This window comes from Dendropsophus ebraccatus, chromosome 5 (genome assembly GCF_027789765.1).
Source record: "Dendropsophus ebraccatus isolate aDenEbr1 chromosome 5, aDenEbr1.pat, whole genome shotgun sequence".
In the NCBI taxonomy this organism is placed as follows: domain Eukaryota; kingdom Metazoa; phylum Chordata; class Amphibia; order Anura; family Hylidae; genus Dendropsophus; species Dendropsophus ebraccatus.
This window is the reverse complement of record NC_091458.1, coordinates 127,177,748-127,190,042: the sequence shown is the minus strand read 5'-3', so window position 1 is coordinate 127,190,042 and position 12,295 is coordinate 127,177,748. Positions and strand designations below refer to the sequence as shown.

The window sequence follows — 12,295 nt, the reverse complement described above, 5'->3', positions numbered from 1 at the left end:
CATCTCTAAATAAAACCCTATATACATAGTGAAGCCATGGCTGCAAGTATATTCTTTTGGGGGCCAAAACTGCACTCTCCTAACATGGTTAACAGGGTATTTATAAAAAGTCCTACAATTAATATTATGGGTGCATTCTGTTTACCTTGATCTGGGTTTAATTTTGGGATTTTAAGTAATTTTGGGATGAAATGTAATCTCCTATTCTATGATACAGCATATTCTTTGCACATAATCTTGTGAAGACATTGATGTTACTACCTCCTGGTTTTATGAAAAGCGGTTATAGGTGGCCATTTCCACATTGGTGGTGGTCTCTGTCACTGGACGTTACATTGGATCTCTCTTCAGCAGAGGGTTCTGTTTTATTGAAGTACAGATGGTTTATGCTGATAATGTGGGAATACTGTTCTCTACAGTGAGCAGCAGGATTCTGACTATTACAAGTAACCTGACTGGCCCTGTGTCTTTCAGATAATGAAAAGCTGTTAAAATGTTGCTGCTAGACACTGTTCAGTATTTCAGCTTGTTCTATTCTTTTTAATTTTTAAAAACTGCCAGGAAAACTTTAATTAAGGTGGTGATCAAAGCTTTGGTGGTACTGACTTATCTAGCAGTGTTAATGCCACATGCATGTCTATAGAAATCCAATCTATCCTATGCAAGGATGTTTAGATCTTAATAAGGTGGTGGTATTGTTGAATTCCCTGCAGACCCCACAATGGCCTGTATAGAGAGACTGATTTATCAGTGCTTTTTTACAATGACTATTTTGAGACAATTTCAAAGGTCATAAATTTAAAGGGAAACTAACAGCTGTTATGAACCTGAAATGAACCTGCTGTTGTGTACCTGTAGGGGGAGAGATGCAGATTTCAGTGCTGGTCTTTTTATCTTCTTCCCTTGCACCATCTTGTATATCAGGAATAACTTCATGAGATGGGAATACTTTTAAAGCTGTTGTCTGAAGTTAGCAAATATTTCCTACATAGTTGCGGACATATAGAAGATAATAAACCTCATGGGGAAAATTTATCAAACATGGTGTAAAGTGAAACTGGCTCAGTTGCCTCTAGCAACCAATCAGATGCCACCTTTCATTTTCCAAAGAGTCTGTGAGGAATGAAAAGTGGAATCTGATTGGTTGCTAGGGGCAACTGAGCCAGTTTCACTTTACACCATGTTTGATAAATCTCCCCCCCTATGCTTACCTGTCTGTGTCCCCCCCCCCCACCAGTGTCCTGCTGGCGGTGTCTGTCATGCCTTGTTGACTCACTTCAGAGACTGACTTGTCTTAAGAGTAACAGCCAATCAGAGGCCGTGGTACTGTGGTGAGACACCCCCAGCAGGACACTGGGGAAACGCAGACAGGTAAGCATAGGACTTGTATATTCTGTATGACTGCAGCTATATAGAAAAAAAACTGCTGATGCTGGACACCCTCTTTTAAGAATATAATGTGGCAATCAGTAAGTTAGGTTGGGTTAAAACCAGTTCATACATGGTATGAAAACCCCAAACATTTTATAGTAAATTGTGACAATTTTATACCAGTTCACATATGAAGTGTGTAAGTATGCAATCTGTTAAACCCAGCTTGCAGGTATCACTTTACATAGGATGGGGTATGCCTAGCTTATTAGTGTTGGTCCCAGAATGCTGGGTCCTCCAACAATCACTAGAACAGTCTGAATAAAGTAGCAGCCTGTGTGCCCTGACTGCCACACGTCTCATTCTCTATAGAACATTGAGCACTGAACGCTGCAATGTTCTGAGGTCCTAGATGGTGGCCAGATAATGCACACTGGACCCCCACTGATAACTACTTATCACCTATCCTGTAAATACTTTATCTTGGGAAACACCTATTTAAAGCAGACAGCAAAACATCATAGCCTACACTGCAATAGAACAGACCCAATGTAACAGTAAAACAAGTTATTCTGGCCTCTTCCTGGCAGATTTTTTTTACATATTTAGAAAAGAAGTATTATAATGCAGATGTATTCTGCAGTATGACCAATGCAGCAACGCTCCATTACAGCTTGCAATAGCCAGTCTAATGTGTGACTCTTCTGAACACAAAGCAGCCTAATAGATTTATGGACATATGGGAGACCAATGCTTTTCAAATGTATTAAAAGTGAATGCTAATCCTAATGCCTTGTATCTGTTATCACTTCTATCTACAGGAAATCTGTATCTACCATACAGGACGGCACAGTCCGTTACCATTTGGTAATATAATATTGCACAGTGCTGAAATGCAGCAAAAAGGGAGCCACAGACTAGAACCAGGGCTATTCAGTGACTTTAGTGTAATATATAATATCTAATTGTCAATATGACCGTAAACAACATAATGTAACTAAATTGCTAATTGAAAGTACTCAGCAGTACCAAGTCATAGCCATACTGCACAAACTTTGCACAGTTGTTGGTGAAGGGGCTTTATGTATGTGGTAGGATCACTTACTCAACCCATTGCTGCACACTAAAGTATCACTGGGGTGTGGCCGACTCAAATGAAACACTTGGAACTGAATTTTCCATTTGTTCTAGTCAATATTCCTATTGTGTGGGTCTGTGGTAAATATTACAATATGCTCTCATGACAGTACATGAACATATTTGGTGTATGCACTAAACCCATAAGTCCCTGTTTGGCGGAAGGAGACAACTGTGCCATCTTATACAAGGGGTCATCACAAAATGCCTGTGTGTTGTTTTTTTTTTGTTTTTTCATTGCAGCCAATGGACAACATTAAAAGTAACTTTTACTAAAGACCACAGCTCATTTTACATTTGTGTTCTGGCAAAACCCCAAAACCCGACCTGTTGTGTTGCACTATTTTTTGACCTTATTACTCAGAGCTGCTCCCAGTGATGGGATTTCATTATAGATTACTATAAGGTCTTGCTTTGGTGTCGATCATACATTGATGGATGCATTTCCCAGTTGGTGCTAAATAAGTGAAGGTAGACATCCCTACAGAAAAATCTCAATCCTTTCGGGGCAACGATGGCCTACCTGTGCTGTATCTAAAACTGTTAAGTGCATGGCCAAATATGTCTGTATATGGTAATGTATCTTCAGAATGTATGAAGTACTGCATATAACTCCAGAGTAAATGGATGGTCTTCAAAAGTGCTACTAGCAGCCCTATGTCAGACAAGTTCAGGGCTCTGTTTCCATGTGTGTTAACAAAGAGCGTCTTGTAAATATGTAAGATTTTTTTTTTTCTTGTTGCATATAATTTTTGGTATAAAATAAATGTAGAAACACAATTGCCTTATGTATCTTATTTTTCTTTTTATTCCTCCTTGAGCAGCTGTCTGTGTGTTAGACATACAGCAATAATTTCTGTGTACCTGCATATTTTTAATCTTGTCCTAGTTACTGTTAATGTGTTTTCAGTTCTGACATGACTCCTAAAGGGGTTATTTAGCACCACTCATCTCCAGTTTGAGTGGGGTTTTGCAACTTGGTTCCATTGAAGTAAGGCTAGGTTCACACCGGCTTTTGCAATCCGTTTTTTCCATTAGTTTTTTGCAAAAAACTGATGCATTTTAGTGCATCCGTTTTGGATCTGTTTTTCCTTTAACTTCCATTGTAACAAAACGGATGTTTTTTTTTTTTTTAACGGACACAAAAGTAGTGTCCGCTACGTTTTTGTGTCCGCCCCTATATATATTTGAGTGGACCGAAACGCATTGCAAATAAATCCCTATTCCCAATAGTGCGGGGTCTGTGGCGCCTATTATTGAGATACACCCCGCCTGTATCGTTTGCTTCCATCTGCGCTTTCCATATAGAGGGGAATACATTGGCCGACTAGGTTTCCTCCTGGTCCTCCCTACATTCGCTCTGTGTAAGGGTATATGCACACTATGGATTCCACAGGTCGCCCCCGCACACATTTCCACCTGTGCCATAGACTCCATTCTATGGTTGGGTGGATTTCTCTGTCTGTCCAAACAATGAACTTGTTCATTTTTTGGATGGATGGCTGAATCCGCCCAACCATAGAATGGAGTCTCTGGCACAGGCGGAAGTGAGCAGGGGTGAGTTGCGGATTACGTAGTGTGCATATACCCTATCGGGCTCTATTTTAAGCTAAAGTATTGCTAATTGCTAAACTTTTTATACAGATAGTTCTGTATGGTATATACAGCAATGTTGGTGTAACCCCCCCCCCCCCCCCCCCCCCCCCCCCCCCCCCAAAAAAAAAGGAAAACCTTTAGAAAACATGATTTAGACTTTAGTAACAGCCAATGTCTGGTTTACATAAGGCAGTCGGTTCTCTCTTGCTACAGAACAAGTCTTGGGTGCCACAGTTCTTCCACAGAGAACACGATGAGCTGTTTTAATTTCGGAAAGAAAAATGCAGTCAAGTGACTTAGTAAAGCATGTCAACACATTCCTATACAACACCGATTAAGCATAGATTGATATTACCATATACAATCCTATCTTACTCATGTCATATGCAACTAGAGTACATGCAGATCTGTAAAAATAAACTATAGTATATTATAGATGACTATCACGATACAACACGCTCAAGCTCTACTGGAGAAGAATGGGGCATGTGCTTTAACTTCAAGGAGCAGGAGTGACTGCATGGCAATTGGGTCAGAAAACATTGTGACAGGTACCCTCTAAATCCAGGCTACGCATGGGATGTGAACAGAGACTACCAAGGATTGTCAATATGGTGCCCACTTCAATAGTTGGCAACTCACATTACTACTGATGAGGAAAAATGTATACTTAAAAGCCATACACTGCACAAACTGCTAAAAATGTTAAAGGGATTGGCCACTTAATAGTAAAATAGTTGTGTGTAGTTTATTGTATTCACAATGCTTACTGACAGCAGCTCCCTGTGTACCTCAGAGCTAAAATCCAACTCCCCTCCTCCAGGCTGTGCTGTCCTGCTCTGTAGTTAGTCTGTCCATAAGATGGCCGACATGGAGAAGCATATGCCCCACCTCCAGTGTCCTCCACAGACATATACTGGCTCAGTTGTACCCCTTTAATAGAGCATGTATGCCCTAATGCATATAGGATATATTTCGAATAGTCCTTTTAAATATAGCCCATTCTATCCAAGAATCCTGGTAGTGTTTCTGACAAGAGACAGATTTGGATAGCTCAGTCATTCGTTGCTTATCAGCTATTTGGAAAGTATGTGAACTTAGGGACTTTGCCAGTGGCTGGAAATAAGAACAAGATGCAAGTCAGAAGTGTAAATCCCGACCAGGCAGTGATGTGGGGGAAGGTTCTCACGTACCCAATCTTTTGGATTAAATACTTTAAAGGGAAACTGATAGCACGGATATGTGCTGCCAGTTTCCCATTGACAATTACACAAGCAGTGCATACATATCTTCACTGCTGCTGTGTGATCCAGTGTGTTACTAGAAAAAAACTTCGTTTATCCTGGACTGACACTGTCTGCTCCTGCCCCGCTTTCTGGCCTCCATGGAAACATCTGGCTGCTGCCCACCTCCTCTGGCTGTCAATCATTCTGGATTAGGTGGCGGCCGGAGAGCGGGGTGGGAGCTGACAGTGTCACAGACCCGACTCTGTGACATTGTCAGCCCGGGATCAAAGGTTTTAAAGGGAAACTGACACCATGGATATGCATATCCCTTCTGTTTCCCTTAAAAACCTTTTTTCACAGTATTCTGACCCCTATAACTTTTATTTTTCTGTCTATGGAGCTGAGAATCAGAGGGTACATATAGTCACTTATTGAGTAAAGTGGGGATAAGTAGAAATGATCGAAAATCGGGAAATGTTAGGTTCTCGAACTCGAACCTTCAGCATTTGATTCCTGATGTCTTCCAGTTCCGTGGGGAAGCTGGAGACTGCTAGAGTAACGCCTGGAAAACAGGGATACAGCCTAGGTAATAGGCTGTATCTGTTTTCCAGGCGGTACTTGGGCAGCCTGCCCCTCCCCCACGCAATGGGAAGGCAGCAGGAGGCAAATGTTGAAGGTCAGAGTTTGATCGAACCTAACATCACTAGAGATGATCGAACATCGGGAAACAAGTAGAAATGGTCCTGCGGTCCCTTCTCAGGATACTGGAGGCTATACAGGTGAAGAAACGAAATTGATTCTAGTCTCTTCTTCTTAAAGGGGTTATCCAGTATACAGTAGTACATCCAGAAAGTCACAATGCGACCCCATTCACTTGTATGAGTGATGGGGTCATGTGACTGGGAATCACTGAGTAGCCCCAGCCTTAAAGTGAGTGTACCACCAGGCACAGGCTGAAGCACTGGAGGCGGGCTGACCCACCCTTAGTGGGAGGAAACTCCAGCCCCTCCATGATAGGGTTCCATTGATTCTAATGGAGTCACATCAAGGAGGAGTTGGCGTTTCTTCCCACTAAGGGTGGGTCGGCCCGCCTCCAGTGCTTCAGCCTGTGCCTGGTGGTACACTCACTTTAAAGCACTTGCAGCTTTCTTCTTCTTTTCCAAATACATAGAACCAGGAAGTAAAGGAATGCTATTCCCTGTTATTAAATAAGCTTTGTGCTGCAAATATTAGATATCAAAAGATGTTCATGTTCTGAATGCAATATTTTTGGCATAAAAGAGTACCTGTCCTTTTGAACTTTAAAAGTTTTGATTGGTCGAGGTCTCTACCAAGACCCCTCACCAATCAACCCAGCAAGCGGAAAGAAGTACATAGCAGTGCCATCTAGTGGCCCTACAGACTTTAATAGAGTCGATGATGGAGATTGCTACGAGACGGGGAGTGAAATGCTTCTCCAGGCCCGTTTTCCAGAACATTAGGGGCAGCAATGAGAACGCCTAGTCTGACAATACAAATGACTAACAATTAGAATAAGTTGTCCAGTTTCTGCTGATCCCCCATACTATATCTGTAGGATGCAACATTAGGCTATGTTCCTTCCGTAAGAGACCGGCTGTTCCGTGACTCGGCTGGTCTCAGAAAAGATCATCCCGGCCGGTACTGCAGTATCGGCCAGATGATCTTTCGCGTCGCAGAGTTCTGATGCGGGCGCAGACGTGCGGGCTCACATCAGAAATCCCCACTGCACACTATGGAGTGTGCGACTGGAGCCGCTCGCTCCATAGTATGCACTGACAGGGTTTTCTGCGGCCGGAGTGTATACTTAGGAGATTTATCTAAGGGTGCAAAATTTAGACTGGTGCAAACTGCCCACAGCAACCAATCACAGCTCAGGTTTCATTTTACCAGATCTGAAAGCTGAGCTGTGATTGGGGTACACTGCCCACAGCAACCAATCTAAATTTTACACCCTTTGATAAATCTGGGCCTATGTGTAAATACTTCGGTCAGGATTCCCTCAGAAGGCAGCACTATGTAAGTTCCATGGGAATTGTTGTTACAACGGCCATGATTCCCACGGAACTTACGTTGTGTGAACATAGCCTTAATGTGTATTGCACACTACATATCAGTATTTATGTCAAATTACCTATTCATGCAAGAAATAACAATTTTTAATCAGATTTTTTTTTAATTAAATCAATTGTTTCCATTCATGTATATCAAAGTCTGCAATTAGAGCAATTTCACAATTAAAAAAAGAACCAAAAAGACAAATCACTCAAGAATCGACAACAAAATACTAACCAGACCCATAAAGAGAGATAGGTGTACCCCAGTATATTACAGTACACACATTGTGCAATATTGCATTACGTACATTCAAGGCACTTCTATCATTTTCCATAGGAGGTAATACAGGACCATCCTCCTAGCGTTTAGGCAGCATGAAAGCAACTCTTGTGTAAACATAAGCACTGATCATTACAGGGAAGTTTATACAGTAGATTTATGCAAATACCCTGTGTTATTGGCCAGCCTCCAGTATCTGTCCCGCAGAATAAAAGCTGAGGATTTGGGTTGTCTCTGGCGGGTAAAGATTCCCTTCTTGTTTCCCACAACTCTGCTAATAGCTGCATTGGGAAAAGAAAACTAAATGCTTACAATGTTCATATTGTTGAGTAGGGAAGAAAAGACATTATGTTACGTAGACTTACTCTGTGCCGTCATGAAGTCTGCAAAGTTCCAAATGAGTTCTCCGATGACGCACGTCTTCCTCTTTTCATCAAATACGGTGTGATAATGTTTTAATACTATTGCTTGGTATTCTTCAGTAAACATTAATGGGGGATCCTGAAATTCAAAGACAATGCGTTCAAGTAGAAAAACTTTGCAAATAAAGGACATTACAGCATCCAGATTCTAACTCTGCACTTAAAGTGGCGGCTGTATAAAACACTAGTGCATTTTTTTAAAGGGGTTATCCATTGTTTAAACGTTTTTATATATTGTTGCACTTTTGGTAAACATAATAAACAGGTTATACTTACCTCTCCCCGCTCCTCCTGTCCCGAAGTGGCCTCTTTGGTGTCTTGGGATTGATAGCTTTCTCAGTCAACCAATGTCTGAGACAAGAGTGCCACGGCCAGTGATTGGCTGAGTGGGCTTTTATTGCTGAGACGAGTAGTGGAGTAGCTGCAGTCAGCGGGGTACACTGGAGAGAACGTACTGGGACACCAGGGGAGTGCAGAGAGGTAAGTATAACATATTTATTATGTTTACCAAGAGTGGAACAATATATAAAAACTTTTTAAATGCTGGATAACCCCTTTAATTTATGAAATAGTAATTAATGTAAGAGGAAATTATATTATTCATTTTTTTTCTTTTTAATCCACCAGGGGTCTTTTGCTGTTAATATTTTTATCATAATGGAATAAAATACCTATGTACCCACAGTAAAATTATAGTACATTAGAGGCAAGATCCACAATAGAATGGCATGTATGGATTTCTCCCCTGGACCTCTCATAAACTGGAATAGAGATATGCACAACTCAAGCATGCTAAGGTCTGTTCTGCATTTGATTATCAGGGGCTGAAGAAGTTGGATGCAGCCCTGGTGAGTCATGAAAAACATGGATACAGCCATAAGGGCATAGGCCATATTCATGTTTTCCAGGCAGTCTTTGTCAGGTGTGTAGCATAATCTGGAATATACAATATATAATAATAATTACTTAATTTACATGGAACTTACATAGTTCACAGGGTTGTACAAAGCTTGCCATTACTCACATTGGTGCCTGTTCCCAGTGGGGATCACGTTCTACATTCCAACTAACCTAACAGAATGTTTTTGTAGTGTGACAGAAAAACTGGAGAGCCGGAAGGAAACCCAAGCAAACGTGACAACCATAGAAACTCTTTGTAGATGTTGTCCGTGATACAAGTACTTGGTATAAACTCAGGACCCCAGCACTGCAATGGTCTAATAACTTTGCTGTAAATGCCACCTGTTAGGGTATATGCACACTGAGTAATTTTCGCTGAAAACTCTGTGCGGAATCCACCACTCGTCTCTGCGCGCTCCCGCTTCTCTCTTTGCCGACTCCATAGACTACATGCTATAGTCGGGCGGATTCCACTGTCCGCCCAAAGAATTGACATGTCATTTCTTTATGCGGACGATGTAATCTGCCTGAGCATATAATGGAGCCAATGTGATGGGCGGAACTTTAAGTGTGAGCGCGGGGGAGTTTTCCACGAGAATTACTCAGTGTCCATATACCCTCACAGTTATTTGTTGAAAGAGTGTTGTAGACAATTGTCAAAGAACAGGAAAGCACTGACTCCTTGGGGACCAATATATACTTACATTATGGAAGCCTGGTATAGTATCTGCTCCATATTCACTCTGGATGATTGGTTTTTGGTATTTGTCATACCAGCTGTCAAACTGGCTATTTAGTTGCAGCTGAATTAGTTCCAGGTGACCGGGATCATGGTACCAGGAGAAATAGCTATTGACACAGATCACATCCACGTATGGGGCCTAAAAATAAAACACAATTACCATGTGAGGTTGCACAATCGTCAGATGTCAGGTTGATGTACACCTCACATTCAGATAGTCTGGCATCTCAGATCACAATCATGATACAATGCGATGAATTCAAATATCTTTCCATTGACAGACTGGGTGAAATTTCACAAGGAGATTAGATATATTTGCACATTTGTAATTAGGGACATGTGAATGCAAAAATTGTTATCCTGTCAATAAAAAAAAAAAAAAACTTGACATGCCACAGAGATGACAAAAGTTCTGACTGGTCAGGGCCTGAGTGTTCATAGTAAGCAGGGAGAAGTGCATGGTTATGTGCTTTACCTCCTTAGCTTGCTTTTAATTTTCCATTTTTCTATCTATTTTATATAATAATCCTTACAGCTAGCTGGGGCTAAAAGTTTTAGTATGTGATTCTAATCAGTAAAAAAAAGAAAAAAAAAAATTTAGGTGACCCATTCCCTTGAAGAGGATTTCTGGGCAAAATGACAAATAAGCTACACAAGGGAGTTTGTCTCAGCTCACTGTGTATCAGTGGTAATGTGTAACAGCAGCTCTGGTCCCATTCAAGTGAATAGGAGCCACCATAAGTGAAGACAAACTCTGGTGTTCATAGCTTATTGTTTAGCTCAACTTTTACAGTGGGAATGGGGAATGAGCAGCAGTAATGCAATTCTCCTGGTTCATTCTTATACGGCACCTGTTAGGGATGGTCCGAACCTGTTTCGGTTCGGGTTTGTACGAACCCGAACTCTGCAATAATTCCCACTGCCTGGCGGCTCCATGGAGAGGGTGGATACAGCGGGATGACCGCATGTAAAACTGGGATACAGCCATAGGCTGTATCCCAGTCTTCCAGGCGGTCCTCCCGTTGTATCCACCCGCCTGACGGAGAAGGCAGACAGCGGGAATCTGATACCGATCGTTCGGGTTCATACAAACCCGAACCTCGGAAGATTCGGACCATCCCTAGTACCTGTCATTATAACTCTCAAATTCTAAGGGTAAATTCACACAGGCGGAGTCTCGCGCACGAAATCCGTAGCTAATCCGCAATACACGTATTAATAAGAAGAATAATAATACGTGTATTGCGGATTTCGTGCGTGAGACTCCCGGCGGATCCGCCTGTGTGAATTTACCCTAAATCAACAGTAGATATATAGCTTTTTGCAATTTACATTAATTATTTTTTTTTTTATCATGCTTTCAAGCAAAGCTATACTTGCTTGTCTCCAGGTCTAGTCTCCAAAAAGCAGCCTTTTAGTCTTGTGCTGGTTAAAAAAAAAAAAAAAAAAAAAAAAAAAAAAAGACTAAACACAGTCCTGGCCAGTACAGAGTGTCACCACTCAATGTGTCTATCAATGAAATGACTGCCTTTTCTGTGAGCGCAAATGACTGCGACCTCCTGCTTTTTAGTCTCTTTTTTTTTTTTTTAACCAGCACAAGACTTAAAAGCTGCCTTCAGGAACTGGATACAAGTAAGTATAGGTATGTTTTACAGCATGATGACTAAAAAAAAAAGGTAAATTGCCAACTTGCTTTATTTCACATCCCCTGCTGGTTTAGATTTTGAAAGTTATAACCAGAGTGACACTTTAAGGGACTTTACCTGTGATATGTTAAATGTTTTTTTTCTAATGACAAGGCCACTTTAAATATGAGCACATATAATTTTGGCGTTTACTCCCCACAGTGTACAAAAATCTATACTTTAATGTCATCTGTGGGATGACTGATGCTAGAATAATTTTCTAATATTGACAATTTTTATTCCAATTACAGTGGTGCCTTGGATTACGAGCATAATTCGTTCCGAGACGGCGCTTGTAATCCAAATCCACTCTTAAACCAAAGCAAATTTTCCCACAAGAAATCATAGAAATGCAGACAATTGGTTCCACACCCCAAAATAATGATTTATTATTCTGAATAACCTGTAAAACAGATGAAACAAATTCAGAAAAAGCAGAATATGTGATATAATAAGTTACTGTACAGTAATGGAGAGGATGGGAAACACAAGGGCTGACAGAGACTGCAGGGAGCATGAAGGAGTGAGCAGGACAGATGTGGATACAGTATAGCAGCGCTCTCTGTCCGGAGAAAGAGGGGTAACAGAGAGTTCCTCCACAGTCCTGTCCCCTGATGTAAGCCCCAGCCCGAAGTGAATCTGCTGTGATTTGGAAGGTGGGTGAGACTTCCTGGGTCAGAGTACAGTGCTGTAGACCCCGCTATGCAGACCATGCCCCTCCCCCACTCTGCCTCCCACCCAGTACAGGAAGCTCTTAAACCAAAGCAATGCTCTTAAACCAAATCACAATTTTGAAAAACTGTGAGCTCTTAAACCAAGTTACTCTTAAACCAAGGTACCACTGTATTAAAGTATTAATAG

General features: G+C 41.4%; 1 protein-coding gene across 1 annotated transcript in view; it reads right to left on the bottom strand.

The window, feature by feature from the left end:
• Positions 1-4,240: 4,240 nt before the first annotated feature.
• The window catches only part of GUSB (glucuronidase beta), a 43,171-nt gene continuing 35,116 nt past the window's right edge, over positions 4,241-12,295 (bottom strand). Inside the window, exons 10-13 of the mRNA XM_069972494.1 lie at positions 9,712-9,888; positions 8,051-8,186; positions 7,855-7,966; positions 4,241-4,362 (exon numbers count right to left, since the gene is read on the bottom strand). Coding sequence (XP_069828595.1) covers positions 4,263-4,362; positions 7,855-7,966; positions 8,051-8,186; positions 9,712-9,888 — 525 coding nt within the window. The 3' untranslated portion in view covers positions 4,241-4,262. The remainder of the gene's footprint in view (positions 4,363-7,854; positions 7,967-8,050; positions 8,187-9,711; positions 9,889-12,295) is intronic.